Source organism: Bubalus kerabau, chromosome 20 (genome assembly GCF_029407905.1).
Source record: "Bubalus kerabau isolate K-KA32 ecotype Philippines breed swamp buffalo chromosome 20, PCC_UOA_SB_1v2, whole genome shotgun sequence".
Lineage (NCBI taxonomy): Eukaryota > Metazoa > Chordata > Mammalia > Artiodactyla > Bovidae > Bubalus > Bubalus kerabau.
In genome coordinates, this window is record NC_073643.1 from 7,082,030 (window position 1) to 7,101,812 (window position 19,783).

Here is a 19,783-nt window from a genome sequence, read left to right on the forward strand (position 1 = left end):
ACTAGACTCTCCGATGACCCCAGAAGTTCCCAAAGGTTTGTGGGCCAAAACTGGTACACAGGCACATCCTCAAGATTCCCAGATAAGGGACTGATGATCAGGACTGTCAGTCAAGCCCCCTTGTCCCTGCCCTTGTCTCCCACTGTCATTCATGACGGACCATGTGTGACCCAGGCTGAGCTGTGGAGGCAACTGCCCTCAGCCTCTGGGAAAACTTGATCTGAACCTGCTAATTGAGGCTTCCCAGGCCTGGATTTTAAGAACCTGACCCTCTCAAACATGAAAATCACTTACATTTTAGGTTCTTTTTACTTCTCGTATACACCCTAAACTCTAAGTTGCCTGCTTTTCTCAATTCTCTTATCCTTTAACTTCTTGAGAACCTACCAGTGGCAACTAGGGGAAGGGTTAATCAGGAAGACTCAGCCACACCCAGTACCCTCACCCTTTCTGCCCAACTCACACAGCTGCTCTCCCTGCTGCCTCCTGCACAGCCCTCTGCCTCTTCTTCCTCCTCAAGAAGCAGACAATGTTCTGCCCATCTTAGTGAGCTGGGCTACAGTTTTAAAATCCCAGGAGCTCTTTCAAGGCATCAGTTCACTGGTTTACAGGGTGGTTAGGCATGGTTGGGGGCTTCCCTGCTGGCTCAGACAGTAAAGAATCCACTTGCAATGTGGGAGACCTGAGTTCGATCCCTGGGTTGGGAAGATCTCCTGGAGGAGGGCACAGCAACCCACTCCAGTATTCTTGCCTGGAGAATCCCCATGGACAGAGGAATTTGACGGGCTACAGTCCATAGTGTCTCAAAGAGTTGGACATGGCTGAGCAACTCAGCACAGCACAGTATTGGCAGGGTTAGAAACAGCTCAGCCACAAATGCATTCCTCAAAAGAACTAAGGAGAAACACAACACCCCGATGCCAGTGTCCTACGTATACTGGCTTCCCTCTGTAACTTCCTCATTCCAAAGCTCACTACAACATCAAACCAATGGATGTCACTCTGGACCTCTGAGTTAGGTGCCGTGGGGAACACTTGCCTATGTTTTTCTCTTGAAGTAACTAGTTAATAATCTTAAATTGTAGGGCTAATCTTGAGAGGGAAGTGGAGGCAGGGTGGAATGGAAAGACGGCAGCTCCTAGAGCCCCTGATTTTAAGTGTAGTGTTAGCCATCTTCTCCAGGACGAGGACTTGGGATGGAACGCGGGTGAGACACCGCAGGAAGTGTGGCTGGGAGTGTGAGGATTTGCAGTGGCCGCAGCCTCTGCTTCAGAGAAGAGCTGGACTAGCCCTGAAATCCTGGTCTCAGGCAGAGGCTGCAATAACCCTGGCTCTCACAGCCAAAACTTTCAACACGACTAAGGTTTTTATTATTCAGTAGTTTAAAAATGCATTGTGATTAACCAAATTTCAGACACTATCAGATGTAAGGGAACCATTTTTTTGTGGACTGCTGAGAAAGAAAAAAATATGACATCAACATACCAATTAGGTATATTAAAGATGTAAACAAAATATTTTCAAAATAATAAGATACAGTATACATGCTGGCCAACTTGGTTTTAAGGAAAATGCAGAACAAGCAATCTTGATTTCATTTTTAAAAAGAAACCCAAGTAAATACCAGTTTTTAATATTTGAAAGGATCTTTAAAATACCCTCTAGAAAACTTCAAACAGGCCAAAGTTATCACTGTAATGTTATTAATTTTTTTATCTTTCAAATTAATAAACTTGGTATGGAAAGTTTCTTCAAGAAAAGCTACATGTTCCTGCATAGAATTTGTTCAATGGGACTTCCCTGGTGGTCTAGTGGTTAAGACTTCAGAGGACTCGGGTTCAGTCTCTGGTCTGGGAAGATCCCACAGGTGTGGAGCAGCTAAGCCCGTGCGCCCCAGCTATTGAGTCCATGTGCCTGCAGCCTGTGCTCTGCAACAGGAGAAGCCACGGCAATGAGAAGCCTGCAGACAGCAGTGAAGAGGAGCCCCAGTTGCCGCAACTAGAGAAGCCCATGGGTAGCAACAAAGACCCAGCACAGCCAAAAAATAAACAAAATTTTTTAAAATGTTCATTAACAGAATGATGTCTGTAATATTAGAGGGTGAGTGAGTATTGTCTCAGTGTTAGAGCCAATTTCTTTAATTAGTCACACTAACAGTTGTCAAATTTAATCAAATACTACAAACATGCAAACAGAACAATTTTCGTGGTTCAAATATTCCCTTATAAAAGGGTTTTCTTAAAAAATTCAACCTCAGATTTTTAAAAAATCTAGAGAGGTTTTCATTCACATCTTATCAATCACAATTCTCTCTAAGCCCCATAAATCTCTTAACATCATTCCCAATTTGGAAAGTGCTGTAGTTACTCTGTTTTACATAAACTATATAATCCATATTTGATGTTTCTTTTATGAGAGTAGAATGTTTAAGTACAACTGCTCATATATTTGCTTTTGCCCCTATTTCCACAGTCACAAAAGTACTCCCTTCATATTATCTTTCAGGACACAATGTATTATTATACTTCTAAGTCTATAAAAATCAATAACATGTAAGTTGAAATGTGAACAGATACAAACCCTACAATCTCATTGAAAGAAGTCACAAATAATTTACCTGACATATTGCCATTTGCATACTAATCAAGCCTGTAACTCTAGAGAGCTTCAGGTGACTACTGCTGCTTTTACCAAATAGTAGTATACATTCAATGAAAGCTTTGGGTTGCTAAAAAATTCTTTCGATATTATATCATAGAAACCCTCCTTTCATTCATCCAAACTATAAAATTAGGTGTAGGTGTATGCCCCCAAACAAAGGTTCAGTGAGTCAAAACTATTGTCCTTTCTTTGTCTGATAAGGAAGGTATGAACCACTCACTCACTGGAGGAGAGTTCCCTGAAGTCTCGTCTTCGGGTTCAATGATTCTTTCTACCAGGTTGAATCAAACTAACTAACTGCTGGTGTCATCCACACACAAAGTCAGAAAGCTCAACAAACATTCTTAACCAGCTGAACTCAATTTTTTAACCCTGAATAAGTAGAATTTTAAGTTACTTTTAATCAAGGAAAACAATATTATGAGCAACCCCAGGACCTACAGAACTAATCACACAAAAAGGCCAACCCTTTAAGTTAGAAAAGTATAAAGAGTATATGTTATTCCAATCACTCTTCAATAGCTATCTATGATAGATCCAGATAAAAGCTGTTTTAATTACGGCATGCAGTGCACCTATGCAGCTTTTGGCATTTTCCAGCTGACTGGAATCACACAACATTAGAGCTGCTGCTGCTAAGACGTTTTCACTCGTGTCCGACTCTGTGTGACCCCAGAGACGGCAGCCCACCAGGCTCCCCCGTCCCTGGGATTCTCCAGGCAAAAACATTGGAGTGGGTTGCCATTTTCTTCTCCAATGCATGAAAGGGAAAAGTGAAAGTGAAGTCGCTCAGTCGTTCCCAACTCTTAGCGACCCCATGGACTGCAGCCTACCAGGCTCCTGCGTCCATGGGATTTTCCAGGCAAGAGTACTGGAGTGGGGGGCCATTGCCTTCCTTTACTGACCACAACAGGCATTTATTTCCCTCTTTACAAAAGAAACCAAAACCCAATGAGCTGGGGTCACAATGAAGAGGAGGCAGGTTTGAATCCTAAATCAGCCTCTCAACTCCACAGTGTGGAAGGGGTCTCCCATACTGTGCTGTCTTAATGACAGTAGATACAAGGAAATTATCCAGGAGAGAAGAGGAAATAAGAGGAAACCTGGAAAACTATGACAAAATACCCATCGAGTTTTGGGTAGCTTCTTCCTTGTTACCTAACAGGATATGACATGTTTATCTCCTCTAATCAGAAATATTCTTGCTTGTGCTCAGTTGCTCAGTCGTATCTGACTCTTTGCATCCCTCTAGACTGCAGCCCACCAGGCTCCTCTCTCCGTGGAATTTTTCAGGCAAGAATACTGGGGTGGGCTGCCATTTGCCTTCTCCAGGGGATCTTACCAACCCAGGGATCAGGAAGACACACATCTCTTGTGTCTCCTGCATTGGCAGGTGGATTCTTTACCACTGAGCCACCTAGGAAGTCCCAATTGGAAATATATGTAGATACAAATAGTTGGAGAGCTCATATCTAGCTCCTGAGAGTATGAAAAACTTCCCACCAAAGCTGCAGAAAGGCTACACAGTTTAATAGACGGGCACACAGGGGTGAACTTACGTCTACATGGAGCCAGAGGCCGTGCCTCTCGCAGATGTCCGCTATCTCATCCAGAGGATCGAAGGCCCCCAGCACAGTGGTACCAGACGTGGCACACACAAGGAATGGAGCTGCGCCCTGCGAGAAGCACCCACACGTCAGAGTTCAAGAATCGTCATCGTCACCACAGAATCCGTGGCACAGTTATACATCTGGACATTTATGTGGTTTCTTTGGAGACAAACATTCATTCAGTGAGTGTGTTTACATTTTTCCATCACATGGCCTCTGCCTGATACGATAAGTCACTTCAGTTGTGTCTGACTCTTTGTAACCCTATGGACCATAGTTGGCTAGGCTGCTCTGTCCATGGGATTCTCCAGGCAAGAATACTGGAGTGGGCTGGCATACAAACAGCTTAAGAAAATAGAAAATGCCATGATAATAGACTCCTTTGTCCCAACTCCACATGCCTTTCTTTCTTAGGTCTTCTCTAGCTTTCCCAGATAGAAAGTGAATAAGCTAGCAACTAAGATTTGGTGCTGCCAAGTAAATAAATAAATTAAAAAAAGAAAGAAAGTGAATAAGCTGAACTCCCATGGCAAAATGGCTTGCTCTGTGATTCCTAACTCCCTCCCAGGGAGACCCCCTTAGCAGCTCCAAAACAAGAAGGAACAGGCCTGGGAGACAGACCACAGCCCCAGGGGCAGGCCTCCCAGGCCTGTCTGCTGGTCACCTGGTAGCTACAAGGCAAGGGATGTGCTGGGGACAAATCTGGTGACAGAGGGGATACGGTAACCTCACTGGGATGCACTCCCCAAATGAGAGCCATGATAGAGAAAATTATTAGAATGTGCTGGAGAAGAGGACCTGTGTCTTTCTGCCACGATAATTCCTCATCTAGCCCACAGCTGCGTCTTGCAGAGGGAGCAGGTACCATGAGAAACGGGAGGAAAGGGAGAATGTGGGAACAGGAATGCTAACTCCCGCCAGGCGAGCCCAGCAGGCGCCCGGGCCCCAGGAGAGGTTTCATGGCAGCCACAAAGAAGAGAACACAGGAGGCTATTTCCAGACAGAGCCTTCCCAACCTGCTGGCAGGGGTGTGCTTCTCTCTGCGAAAGTGCCTTGAGGGGAAAATCTGCAGACAAAGATGGGGGTGGGGAGCAAAAGTAGAATCCTGATCCAGAGCACCAGGAGTCAGAGACAACAATGCTTACTTGTCAAAGTCATTTTAGGATGAGTCCTTTTCCCCTCAATTTTATCTTGAAAGACACTTGTTCTTATAATGTATTTTATGTCCCATTTAACAACAGGGATGTTCTGCTTGAACCAGATTCATTCCAATTTAGCTGACCTTTGACAGAAAGATGTGACTTCCTGGCTTCTAGATGGAGGCCATCTAGAGCAAGGATGCTTAGCCGCCATCTCCAGGCTGAAATGCAAGGACTCACGGTGATGGTACACAGCGGATCCACCTGCCGGGTGGGGAGGTGGCCATGACCGGTGGAACCCAGCCCACTGAGCCTCTTGGGAGCAGGGCCTGTGGCTGACAGAGCCCCTGGGAACCACGGGCTTCAGGGCTTCTGTCCTGTAATCAACTACCAACGGATTATGTCTTTATCATGCCCGTGACCTAAATGAAATGCGACCAAATTTACATCAGTCATTGAAAGCAACAGAAAAAGTAATTTACTAAAACCATTGAAGGTGTCTTTAATGCTGGGGCTTTCCTTATAAACTCTATGACATCCTGACAATTGTGAAAAATATCTGCGCTAGCTATTATAGCCCATTAATGAGTTTTCCTCACCCTTTTAACAATCTAGCTACAAATATAAGACCCAGAAATTAAACTTTTGTAATCTGGATTTAACCTTCGATGTTTTTCCCCTTTCTCATATCTCATGCTATTAATGAGAAAACTCAGTGGAAATAATATTGATTGTGTGTTGCCAATCAGCTGAATTCTCTAACAAAGTTGGTCATTTCAAATGCTCATACACAAAAATACCTTCACTTATTCAGCGATCATCTTAGTCTTATTTTTTTAAAATAAGCACTTTAGAACCTCTGCTGCTTCTGTGGATTTCACCGTTTTTATAATGGCATCAGGGTAAAGGTCACAGCTCAATCAATTAAAAAAATTGATTGTGGTTGGTCAGGGAATTGAATCCCAGAAGAAAAACAGAGTTGATGTACTATCTGCTACGTCTGTAACAGCACTAATTAAAAGTTTAAAACAAACAAAAAAAAACTATGTCTGAAGAACTGAGAAAAAGAAACTAGTCATGAGGTATGAAGATCTCAGAATGGATGCAAGATCGGTCCTCAGTGAATCCAAGCTCAAGTTTCAAATGATGAAAGAAGACCGAGACAGACCAACTCTAACCTTGTTGCCCTTCTTTCAAATGTGCCTAAAGCAATTCTTACTTTTTAAACACTTCCCTTTTCAAGTTTTCAGCTTCAGATATGCCCCTTTCATGGACTTTAGTTGTCAAAACAAACAGAAATTTGAACGATGAAAATAATGATGACTGCTGTGGAATAAAATCCATCCAGTATGTTAGAAGATGAGTTCTTCATGATACTTTAAATAGAAAAAACTGTTTGGCTATCTTTCAGGATGTTTGGTAATTCACTCACTATTGTGAAAATTGTTAAATAAGCGGGAAAATAAAATATTGATCCTGTCTTGGCTTGTTCAAACTGTTCCTTAGGGTAACTAAATAGGGATGAAGGAGCAAAACTGTTTATGGTAGTAGGCCTGCCACTAAATGAAGAAGGGATGAGACAATTAGCTAGGACATCACTAGTGAAATAGTGGGTCTAGACAATGAGGACAAATGGCAGCAAAGTCCACGAGGTGAGAGGCTGATGCAGAGTTCTGTGATAGATGGACTAATAATGTTATCACAAAGGGGCCCAAGACCTTTGCTGACTAAAGGGCAAAATGCCACCCGTGAAGGCTTCTTGGTAAAAATTCCAACCTGAATCTCCCCAAGTCTCAATATCTAACAGCCAAACAGAAAATATAGAAAACAGATGGGGAGGTATAAGAGCACTTAAAGTCAAATTCTCAACGGAATCAACAAAATCTACCATGTGGAAAACTCGACAGGAGAAAGGACTTGGTTTCTCCAATGGATCACTTGCAGGGGGGATAAAGGAAAAGAAGGCTGTGGGTGGGAAAGCATTTATGTGATAAATCAACCAAATGCAACATGTGGACTTTATAGGAATTCAGACCACCAGCTATTTTTTATAAAGGACAATGGGAGAAAATCTAATGAGTGAATACTGGATAATGTTAAGAGCTTATTCTTTAAGTGTGATGTGTGTGTTTTTTTTTTTTTTAAAGAGAAAGTATTTTTTACAGATATACTGAATTATTTGTGGATTAAATATCATAATGTATAGGATATGCTTCAGAATGATCCAGTGGGAGGGAATGGGAGCAGAAGTCAATGATGGTGAAACTTGCATGACCTATATGTGTAATCTCATTATATTAGTTTTATATATATTTAAAATTTTCCATAATGAAAAGTTTGAAAATTCAAGAAAGAAAAAAAGAGAAAGAAAGAAAGGGTGAAGGAAAGATGGAAGGAAGGAATCATATGAACCATACAAAGAGCGGAATCAATATTCCCCGCCAACAAGCATTAACAACATAAGTTCCTTTTGATAGGAGCTTTTGTAGAAAAAGATACAATTAGATTTTTAAAAAATAGATAAAACTAAAGGTGACATCTGTAGTCCACAGCAGAAAGAACAGGTTTCAATGTAGAATTTTACTCAAGAGGATAAAGAAATCGGATAACCTCTACCACAAGACAACTATCAAATCCATTTGTCAATGGAATGTTTTAAAAATATAAATCTAAGGACACACACCAGAAGCCAGTACATCTGCAATAAACGCAGAACGTTTACATAGAGAATTTCAAACCAAATACAGTGATCGAGCATGCTCCAGATAAGGTGAATTCTGGAGAAGTTAAAAAAATTATAAACAGTACAAGAACAGAAAAACAGAAATATAATGTTAAAATTTAAAAAATAAAAATAAAAGAACCCATCCCTCAGTATGAAGCCCTCTGAGGACAGAGAAACTTCTATCAAAGCTCAAAATCCAAACACACCTGATGCAGTCGCTGCCTATTGGAAAGTGATGGGAGAAGGGTCTGAAGCTTCACTGGCTGTGGGGCTTCCAGGGGATGGGAAGGATGCATGGAAATGGCTGTACCTAATCCATCAGTCATTTGGCCCAAGAAGAAAGATAGCTGATGTCAGGCTTAAAAATAAAACAGATATCGGGGCCAGGCTTTGCTGCAGTACAGCAGGTCACCAGGGCCATGCCTTGCCTCCCCCAGCAATGGGCAGGCCAGCTTTCAAACATTCTGGAAGCCAAGGGAGAGAGGACAGTCTGCCAGAGCAGAAATACTAGGCTCAGACCCAACGGGGGTGATGGTTACGGATGGGCTTCATGTGGAAACAACCCAGGAGGATCGTTTGTCCAAGAAGTCAGAAACTACCCTGAATGCAGCCTGGAGGTAACTGGTTTGGCCTGAAGCATCCTCAGCGTCAGGAGTTATACAGCAGCAAGAGAGGCCAGAACAAGGTTCTGAAGCTTATTCTAGGCAAGGACCTGGTACAGAGTGACATCAGTGTTTCAATAGGCTCCAGCCCCCTGGGAATGAGCACATTCGAGAAGCTCCACAGAACACGCAGAGCAAGCACCAGACACAGCACCCCTGTAGATGAGCTCCCTCCGTCCACCCGAAGAGGACCTCTTCTCTCCCCGACACACAGACAGGTGCCTGGCCGCTGCCCCGCATGCTCTCCTTCATGCCCAGACACGCGCACGTTTCCCCTCCCTCCCTCTCCTTGCCCACGCACCTCTTTCTTGGCCTCCTGCACGCGCTTCTCCAGCTCCTCAGGTATCATCTTACCTCTGAGAGAACAGATTTGTGACACAGTCACACTCGGCAGTGAGCAGACGTGGGACAGCTTTGTAAATGGTATCGATCCCCCCCGCCACCGCCCCGGCCAGGCTTCTGGATCCTGTCCCCGTTACCTTCCATCTGTCTCCACAAAGCACACATTCTCAGTACCAATCCCAAGAAAGGAAGCAGACTTCTTCATGGAGTAATGACACTACATTCAAAGAGGCGAGGGGGAGAGAGAGACACGGATACACGGCATGAAAAAGGTACTGCTTATTAGATACATGGGTGTGCGTCACACGGCTGAGCCCAATCTCTGGAATCCTATTGCCTTAAAACATAAAAAGCATTCAATTGAGCTCTTCAGTATGGTGGTTAAAAACACTGGCTTCCCCTGGGATCTGAGAAACCAAGATTTAATTCCAGGTTTTCCCCTACAGATATGGACCCTTGAGCAAAGAATGCATGCTCTCCGAGCCTCAATTTGCTCATCTATAAAGTGGCTATATGGGTGCCTCCTCCATCTGCTTGTCATGGAGTTAAAATGGTTAATACGTATAAACAGTTGGCACAGAGCCTGGTGTATAAACAAACTTGGCCTCGGGAGGTTGTTGTTTTCCGTAACACTGAGGAAAAGTTTCTCTTGATGCTTCTAATAAAACTCAGTATTAATGGAAACAGAATCTAATCCACTGCTGACTCAAAAACCCTCTAAGGGGCGATCAAGACTCTGTCTCAAAAACTGTAATCACAGACCACAGAAGAAGCCGTTTTCAAGAGCAAACAATGAGTTATACATGCTGATCAGATACTTGACTAGTTTCGTTTAATACTGACTATAAGACTGAAATTAGACACAAGGGAATGTGGCTAAAATCATAATAACGAAAGTAATAAGTTTGGGATTTTCCTGGTGGTCCAGTGGTTAAGACTCTGTGCTTCCACTGCAGGGGGCACAGGTTCAATTTCTGGTTGGAGAACTAAGATCCCAAATGCCGCATGGTGCAGCCAAAAAGTAAATAAACAAAATAAAATCTTAAGAAGTAACACTCACTTACAGAAATACTATGCGATGTAGCCCTGGCAGGAATGAGGCTAAGAGCTGACTTTGGAATTAGGTCTTGTCTATTTCTTATTGGCAAATAGCAGTATATACTCTGGGTTGTTGGGCCTTTTTTCCCTACATAAATTCAATAAAATAATTAGCACTCAAACACTGGAGATGTTTCTCTTTATACATCAATGTGGACAGGCGGTCAGTTAATTCTTTTTCATGCCAGAAAAACTGAAGGGGCTAAAGGACCTGACTGTACCAAAAAAACCTTAGTAATTTAATTTGTAGGTATGAATACATTAAAGGAGTAGTCATGCCTTCACACTTAACTTGATATATTCCCTCAAATGTGGTAATTTTTTCCCTCTTTTGTCAAGAGAGTTTTATGGAGAGCTCTTTTTTTAACTCTATAAAAATACATGCCGAAGTAACACCATCAGGAGAAATGGCATCATCCTAAAAAAATTAATTTCCAAATATCGAATAGGACACATTTGAAATGCCTGTAGGATACATTCATTTCAGGTTGTTACAAAAACACATGCATAGTGAAGAGTAATAATGTACATGGAAACATAGTTAATTCTCTACTTGCTACATCAGTCCACCATAGCTAAGGTGACAAGTAAGGTGAATTATTTCTCACCAGAGACTGGGGGCCTCTGGCACCAAACAGCTATTGATTTCATAATGATAAATAGCAGCCTACCCCCACTGACATCTGCCAGTAAGGAAAATCACACTGCTTTGCCCCGAAAAATAGCAACATATCCCCAATCAATGGATCTGCTGAATAAAAAACCTGTCCTCAGAATAAGAACAGCTTCTGGAGCTATTTTTGGGAATCTCTGGGCAAACTGGGAGTCCAATGGCAACCTCAAATGCATAAGGACAGATTTTTTTTTTCAAAGCCTGAAAAACTGAAGTCTAAACATCTGAAAACATCAGAGGAGGAAAAGAACCTTGGAAGGGGGAAAAAAAAGAAAAGAAAGGGTGATGCTTCAGATATACCAAGTAGTTTCAAGGGAAGGAAAAAGCTAGAACCCGGAGTTCAGAAGTAACAGCTGCATTTAGACACAAGAATGCCTGCTCCCTTCACTGGCAGAAGAATAGTCAGTGCTTCTAAGATCCAGTCTCCCCTTGGGTTTCACTGTCCCACAGAAGGTACACGATTCTCAGCAGGCATTTATTTCTATGAAGACAAGACAGCCAGTACCCACATGAAAGACAGAACTGCATGGAAATTTTCACTCCTAGTTCCAGAAAAGCTTTCCTCTGTGACCTTGATTTTCTCAGAGCACTGCAGTTTTCCGCGCTCATGGGCTGTGTTGTGGACACTCGGAGTCCTAACATGCAGTGCTCAGATTAGCTTCAGGTGGTGGGGAGAGCAGGGTCGTGAATGTCATGCCTTAGGAAATGAAGAAAAGGAAGTATAGGGACTTCTCCAAGAGCACACAGCTGGCTCGATTCCTAAAGAGGCAGAGCCGGGATCCTGGAGACACCCTGGAAAGCACCTGCTCACCCCGTCAGTGCCTGCGATGGTCCTGAGCCTGGGGCAGCCTCACGAGAGAGCAGGGCCACAGAGCGGGTGGAGCAGGTGAGGCACCTCCAGTGCAAAATTTAAGAAGGTGTGACCTTGAGACGTGTACTCTAGTGACCTCACTGCCTCACCCCAGCCTGGACCCTGATGGAGAGGAACCAGGACAACTGGTTGCTGGCCTGGGAGTGAAAAGAGCTTCCTTCCTCCTCCCTTTTGAGTGGCAGACAATATTCAGTACTTCATGCTGATTTCCAAAATGATTTGAATGACAAAACTAAGATTTCTCTAAATTTAAGGAATTCCCATGTGCTAAGTTGCTTCAGTCGTGTCCAACTCTTTGCGACCCCATGGACTGTAGCCCGCCAGGCTCCTCTGTCCATGCGATTCTCCAGGCAAGAATACTGGAGTGGGCTGCCATGCCCTTCTCCAGGGGATCTTCCTGACCCAAGGATCGAACCCACATCTCTTACGTCTCCTGCATTGGCAGGTGGGATCTTTAACACTAGCATTCATATCTAACTGCTAATCAAGCTACAAATGTTTTTTACTTTAATTATTTTTCTCCAAAAGTTCCCTTTTCTTTGGCTCCCCTCTGCCAAGGCTCAGACGCTAATCTACCAGCACCTTGGTCTTGGAGGTCCCAGCCTCCAGATTTGTTGAGAAATACATGTCTGTTGTTTGGGCCACAGTTTCTATATTTTGCTAGAGCAGCCTGAGCAAACCAAGACACAGGTCGAGTTTGGTTTTCTGGCTTCATCTTCTGCTGGCACGTTAGCCAAAGCATATATTTTGCCCCTTTTCGCACACACATCTCCAACAGAGATTTTAAAAAATACTCAGCTCTTGGTTTCACAACTCCACAAAATTTCCATTTCTTTTCATGCCTAATTTGCCAGCTACACCTGTGTTACTGGTCTTCCCCAGGCATCATCTTCATTCTAGTCTTCCACAGAATTTCTTCCCCACTTCCAGGGCAATTATTCCATAAAAGAATGCTGGTACATTTTATTTATTTATTCTTAACTAATTTATTTATTTTTGGCCATGCCACATGACATGCAAGATCTTAGTTCCCTGACCAGGGACTGAATCCACTCCCCCTGCAGTGGAAGCACAGAGTCTTAACCACCAGACAGCCAGGGATGTTCCTCTGGTACCTTTTAAACCAAATGAAGAATGAAAAAAGGCAAAAGTATCGCTGTGCTGATAGCAGGGCCCTTATTTAATCAGCCTTTCCAGGCGGGGACATAGCAATTCAAATGCAGAAGGGACTCTGCATTTCTGATATGCTAGGGTTCCTCCACCTGAAATACCAAGGGTTGGAATCCAGGCAGGAAATTCTACTCCATCATCATCTCAAGAAACCAAGCATTTCCCCTAGAAGTCCACATTCCTAAATATTCTTCTTTTGCTATAGAAAGAACATCTTGTGAGGAAGGGCCTGGGGAGGTAAGTTCAGAATCTCAGAGGAGATGACTCCTCCTAGCTGCCCCCAACTCAATGTCCACTCTGCAATTAGTGCTGAGCTAACCAATGGTCAGGCAGGACAGGGGAAACACATGGGGGTGGTCAGGTTCCTGCACAGATTATACTTTTGTGATAATAAGATAACTTCTGCTCTTGGAAGAGAGTAACAGATACAGGAAAGTTCAGTTGGAATTAGCAGAAAACTATCAGATTTTGCCCGTCTCATGTGTTTGACAGGAGCCCTAGGAGTACTGCAGGAGCTACAGGAGGGGATGTGGGGAAAAAGCAGTGGTGGGATGGACAGAGGCCCCTACTGGAACCACAAACAGGACAAATAAAAAGCATCCTTTCCAAGTAAGACAGCATTTGAGCTGCGCCCCATGTTGGTGTAGCTGGATCGTTCTCTCCTCCTGAGCGCATGTGTGCTAAGGTGTTCAGTCGTGTCCAACTCTGCGACCCCACCGACTGTACCCGCCAGGCTCCTCTGCCCAAGGGATTCTCCAGGCAAGAATGCTGGAGTGGGCTGCCGTTTCCTCCTCCAGGGGATCTTCCCGACCCAGGGGAAGATTGAACCTGTGTCTCCTATGTCTCCTACACTGGCAGGTGGGTTCTTTACCACTAGCACCACCTGGAAAGCCCTCTCCTCCTCCTATTACTACAAAGAGCTAACGTTTCTGTCTAGTATGTGCCAGGCACCACTCTACATGCTCTAACTCATTCGATCTCTGGTGATAACGAAGCTCACGTGGATGCTGGGTCGTTTTTATGGACTGTTCACCGCCCCCTGCACCCAATCCCTTCTCCAGGCAGCTTTGCAGAGAGTCTCCTTAAGAGGTGAAGTCTATTTCCCTACTTCTTGGATCTGGGTTCCTATATGCAACTCACTTTACCAAGAAAATGAGGGGGAAACGACAATGTGCCAGTTCTGAGCCCAGAACTCAAGAGGCCCGGTGTGTCTCTGTGCTGTTTTTCACCTGCACCGCTGCCATGACAACGCTGGGCCAGCCTGCGGGAGCATCCCTGTTGTCAGCCCAGCCCAGCCACGCCCAGAGCAGCCATGGGCCAGGCAAGCCCAGCGCTGCTCGGCTGTCCCCAAACCTGAGGGCCATGTCTGGCTAGAGCTGCATGCTTCTGGGTTGAGGAGCAATTTGTTACATTAGAGCTGACTGATACACTCATCTTTATAAATTAGGAAACTGAGTTACAGCAGGATTCATCAACTTACCCAGGTCACTCAGAGAGTAGGCAGTGGAGACAGGAACTGGCCCCAGGCAGCCTAGCCCCGGGCCTGCGCCCCCACCCACAGGCTGACCTCTCACTTCAGAGGGGGTTGTGGTAACATCCCCTTGTGTGTCTGTGTGATGTCACTGTTACTGAATAGCTCCCTTTCCTAGAAGGGCCCTTGTGTTAGCCACTCAATGCAGTCAGTTTCACAAGGAAATGGGAGCAGAAGACAGAGCTGAGATCAGCAGCAATCACCTAAATTCTAATAAATGAGACACTCAAAGCAGAGATTCACAAGAGGTGGCACTTTGAAATTAAGTGCTCTCTTTTCTCCAATAACGTTACAGACTATAAATCTTAAATAAAAGGTGATATACAAAAGAGGGTGGCCAGGGCTTACAATATCAAATGCATCAGAATTTCTTTTGGAATTAAATATGACGCTGTACATAGGCGCATGACTTACACGCTGACAAAAAGCACCCTTGGGAGCCCTCAAACCAACAAGCCCTCTTCCATGACATGTTCATTTTCAGAAAATCTGTATCTCATATCAAAAATAATTTTTTTTTTACCTCTGCAGATGTGAAAAGGATTAATCTTGGCAAGCCAGACAGCCCCTTTTCCTTAATATCAGGACAGTACTTGTATCTGGCTAAATTCATGGCATACATATTGGACACTGAACCACCTGTGAAAACAAAAATGGAAACATGGATAGCATGACGTCATTGTCCCCAGAGCACCAGCCACAGTGGGGGGCACGGATGGCTGTGGGCATGCCTGTCTAATGACAAATGACTGTCAAAGTCAAGAGAGCACCCCCATCCCATTCCTTTTACACACGTCCTCATCTCCAGCTCCAGAAGTTTTGGCCTAGTCTCTCATTCCGGAGTTTTTCTAAACTCAAAGCTTCCATCTATGGATGTAGGGCTGGTACCCACGTCTCCACAGTTAATAGTAATAATATTCTTTCTGTCTTTAATCAATAAAATGACAGCATGTGCTGCTCCCTGGTCCCCAAGAAAGACTGTAGGGGAAACAAAATACAATTCAGGAAACTTCTCAAGTAAAATGAATTGATAAGTTTGATAAACATATCATAGCCCTTCAAATTGCCACCAGTAGATCAATTCATTTGTGTTGGATATAAATCCAAAATTTTAGACATCTCTCTTGTTGGCAGGTATGTCATTTCTGTAGCATTTATACAAAATATCATACTCTGGAGAAAGGCACAAACTTGATCCTCCCCAAGTAGCATGATTCATACCTAACTTCATGTCATGTGGAAATCTGCAGGGAGTTGTTCCTCATATTAAGGCAGGAATAAAATTGCAGATGCATTAATGGAGGCAATAATTAATTGTACTTACCTGGGTTAAATATTCCATCCCCTTCTTTCCAGCCAATAAATTCAATCATTTTCTTCAGAACTGCTTCTTCCACCAATAGAAACACTGGAGACACCTCATACGTATAACTAGACAGATATAAAAAACACTTCACTTCTATGGTTAGAGTCAAACCATCCCTATGGAGTTCCAAGAAATGCACATAGTTTTATTAAACCAAGTGGCTGCTGAAGTGTGGGTAGAGTCTTTGGAAATGAATCCTTCAGAAATAAAGAAATACACAGAGACCGTGACTGCGCTGGTCATGGCTGGACAAATGCCGGGAGCTGGTACGCTAGGGACATTAGCTACTTCGAAGTCTTAATTTACAGAAAACTTTTGCTTCCATTGGGAGAGATCAAAGCAGTGCATCTGTAGCCTTTGTATTAGCCATGAGCAGTGGCCATCTTGCTCTTTGGATGCTGTTTTGGAGGTTGGTTAAAGAAAAACCATTGTCATGGCAACCAGGTTTATTAGGCTACTATCGTGAGCTACCCTAGCAGTCAGCCGTAGAGCCTGGGTTTCCTCCACCACACTCCCGTGTTGGTACAAACGGCAAGAGCACTATGGACATCTCTTACAGTGTGATTTGACTATAAAGTGCTACCTGGATCCCTGCTGTGAGGGTTTGTGGCTGAGGGTTGGAATGCTGTCAGCAGGGAGCATTGCTAAGTTAACCCCTTTAGGCACGTCCTGTGGTCATCCACACCTGATGACTGGTCCATCTGGAGGACCAACTAGGCCTGGCCACGAGGTCCCGGCTCCAGAACACCCTGCAGGGCCAGGGTAGCTCCAGAGATCCATTGGAGTCAGCTGGTGGGGTCTCAGAGCCTGCACGGTGGCTTGACTCCTAACTCTGCCCAGCTGTTTCCTTTCCCTCCAGCACCCACAGAGATCCTAAGGGTTTCCCTTAATAAACACCTGGCTCACTAAGCTCCATCTAGAGCAGCTGCCCAGGAAGTCCAGCCTGAGACAGTTACCAGGTCATTTTGTAACACTTCTTTCTTTCTCCAGAAAGCTGGAGGATGACTACTGTGTATTATCTCCTTCTCCAACAATTCTGTGACTAAATTGAATCTGAGTAAATGTGTACTCTAAATAAGTAAGCTAAAGTAAGCTAGACAGACACATTTAAATTTATAGTCACGGAATTTAATGCAGTTATGCTAACATCTAGAAGAAAAAAAAAACTTTGGTAAAGAAGGGAAAAAGAAGAACACCTACTGTGTATCACCTCCCTATGTGCCAAGCACTCTACAGACATTACATCATTTTTCAACAATTTAGATTCTATTTTCAACCATGTTTAGGAAACTAACACATACTAAAAGTGTGCAAAATGGGGACATATGTAAAAAAACATATTACACATAAAAGGGAAATAATTATTTCCTTTTTAGTATGAAAAAAATACTATTAAATTTGTCTTTGGAAACTACTGCTACTGCTAAGTCGCTTCAGTCGTGTCCGACTCTCTGCGACCCCATAGACGGCAGCCCACCAGGCTCCCCCGTCCCTGGGATTCTCCAGGCAAGAACACTGGAGTGGGTTGCCACTTCCTTCTCCAATGCATGAAAGTGAAAAGTGAAAGTGAAGTCGCTCAGTCCTGTCCGACTCTGAGCAACCCCATGGACTGCAGCCTACCGGGCTCCTCCGTCCATGGGATTTTCCAGGCAAGAGTACTGGAGTGGGGTGCCATCGCCTTCTCCGCTTTGGAAACTAGCTCAACTATAAACCCAGAGGTGGAGGAGGGGGTGATACAGAATGTGCTCATGGCTTAGTGAGATTTTGAGGGGCCTGTTCAGCAATTTAATACTTCAAAAGCCTCTAAATATTCCAGTAAAAGAACCCAGATGAGTAGTTAGAAAAATCCCAGGACTTACAAGGAAAGGGTCATGGAATTGTGTAATTTTACTATCTTTCTTACCACTTATCTCTTCTACCCATTGTAACCTGGTATCTGGGATTGTTTTGAATATTCTACAAAAAATTATCTGACGGAAGTCACCCATGACACCCATGTTGTTAATCCAGGGGATATTTGTCAGTCCTTGTCTTAAACACTCAACAACACGGGACTCTGGACACACTCTCCTCCGTGGCCCCCAGACTTCCCTGGACTTTCTCCTCCTTCTCCCTCCATTGCAGGTGGGCCTGTGCCTCCCAACCAGGGAATGTCAGTTGCCCTCAAGGCCAGGCTGAGCCTTCTGCTCACCTCCCCCCATGTTCTGTCCTGCAGGTGGTGCTTCTCCCACTCCTGGTTTAATTTTATTGAAAGTGTCTCCATCCTGCTCATTAAAATCACTTGTTGGACTGTGTATCAGTGCCTGGGACACAGTGACAGAAATTCAGATTTACTTGGTCTCTGTTGGGATTTTTCTTGGTTGGGTGGGGGGGTGGTATTTTCCTTTAATATTTTTTTTAAAGCTCCCAGGTTGAGTCAAAGAGCAGAACGAGTTGGGAAGCCTGACTTAAGGAATCTCATCCATGACTAGTAACACCTAAATTTATAATTTCATAAAAATACCAGGATTCCAGGCCCATGTATATCTCAACTCTTCAAGAGCATAGCCTTAGATATTTTGAAATTACTGCAAACACAAATGCTCACAATTGAAAACTGAATTACTAAAAAGAAAGAAAGAAAGAAAACTGAATTACTGCTCTTGCTTTTTCCACCGTATACTTGAAAATTGTCATCTCAATGACTGACACGACCATCAGCCCAACTATTAAAGCCAGAAACCTAGGCACCATCTTATAAACTTCCCTCCTGTTCCCATTTCCAAGATCCAGTATATTATCCAGGCTTTTCTGTTTTATCTTCCAAACACATTTTTTACTATTTCTACCACTTCTCTCTAAATCCAAGCAACTATCATCTCTCACCTGACTAAGGCAATGCCATCCTAATGGGTCCTTTCCAATCCACTTTCTATATTTCCAGTGATCTTTTCAATAAGCAAATGTCACTTAGTGATTTGGAAATCTTCACAGGCTTTTCATTGCACTTAGAATGACTCATGAACCTGGCCCACTGGGTCCCCATGTCTGGCTCCAATCTCATCCCAACACCCCTCACAGTTTTCTCAGCTTCCCCACCCTGACTGTCAGTTCGTGGCATGTGTCATGCTGTCTCCTGCCACAAGAGTTTTGTACGTGCTGTTCCCTCCTCTTTTCACCCAGCTAACTTCCACTCATTCTCCACCTCTTAGCTGTCACCTGCTTAGAGAAGACTTCCCTGAGTGCACAACTAGGAAAAATTGTCCCATATATATTTATAGCATCATGTACCTCTCCTTCATTTGAAAATATGACATTAATCTGTGCAGATCATTTGGATCAATTTGCATGCAGCATCTCTATATCTAGACTACTTGCTTCATGAAGGCAAAGCTAACATCTGCTTTTACACAAAGACTCTCTCCAGCACCTTAGCCCACATATGGCTTTTCATGCAGGAATAAATGAAAAGTTGCTTAATCGATTTTCTCATCTGTTAAGTGGAGAGAATTCCTGCCTTAACCATCTCACAGTACCACTATCGGATCAAACTGCTCTTTAAATACTGCTAAGTGTCAGAAGACGCTTCCATTATTTATGATGACACTGTACAAATGAAACAATTAAAAAGAAGTTCATGAAATAAAACTTCATCTACTTAACAAAATCCCTAATCCATATTCAGTGTAAAATTCCAGTAAAATGTACTTACACACTTGGGTTTAATGCTTCTGTCATAAATCTGGCCACCAAAGAGTAATAATCAAGTCCAGCATATAACTGGTTGAAAAATCTTGGATGGTCTGTAAATTGAAGCAGAATATTAATCCACACAGCAATAAAAAAGAAAGAAAACTATTGATACAGCAGTAACATAAGTGAATCCTTCAGACAATGAAAGCAGCTGGATATAGAGGGCATACAGTACATGACTCCAGTTACATGATGCTCAATCT

General features: G+C 43.5%; 1 protein-coding gene across 12 annotated transcripts in view; it reads right to left on the bottom strand.

The window, feature by feature from the left end:
- The window catches only part of GADL1 (glutamate decarboxylase like 1), a 505,418-nt gene that overhangs the window by 127,007 nt on the left and 358,628 nt on the right, over positions 1 to 19,783 (bottom strand). For 10 of the 12 annotated variants that reach the window (XR_008706302.1, XM_055558455.1, XM_055558457.1 and 7 more), the window contains 6 exons: positions 19,540 to 19,630; positions 15,807 to 15,913; positions 15,006 to 15,121; positions 9,277 to 9,356; positions 9,099 to 9,153; positions 4,221 to 4,337 (listed from right to left, as the gene is read on the bottom strand). Coding sequence is in view for 11 of the 12 variants with exons in the window: in XM_055558455.1 (XP_055414430.1) it covers positions 4,221 to 4,337; positions 9,099 to 9,153; positions 9,277 to 9,356; positions 15,006 to 15,121; positions 15,807 to 15,913; positions 19,540 to 19,630 (566 nt within the window). In the remaining variant the exon portion in view is untranslated. Of the gene's footprint in view, positions 1 to 4,220; positions 4,338 to 9,098; positions 9,154 to 9,276; positions 9,357 to 15,005; positions 15,122 to 15,806; positions 15,914 to 16,431; positions 16,507 to 16,533; positions 16,650 to 19,539; positions 19,631 to 19,783 lie in introns of those variants that run through there. The other 2 variants (XM_055558461.1, XM_055558462.1) reach the window with 2 other exon arrangements.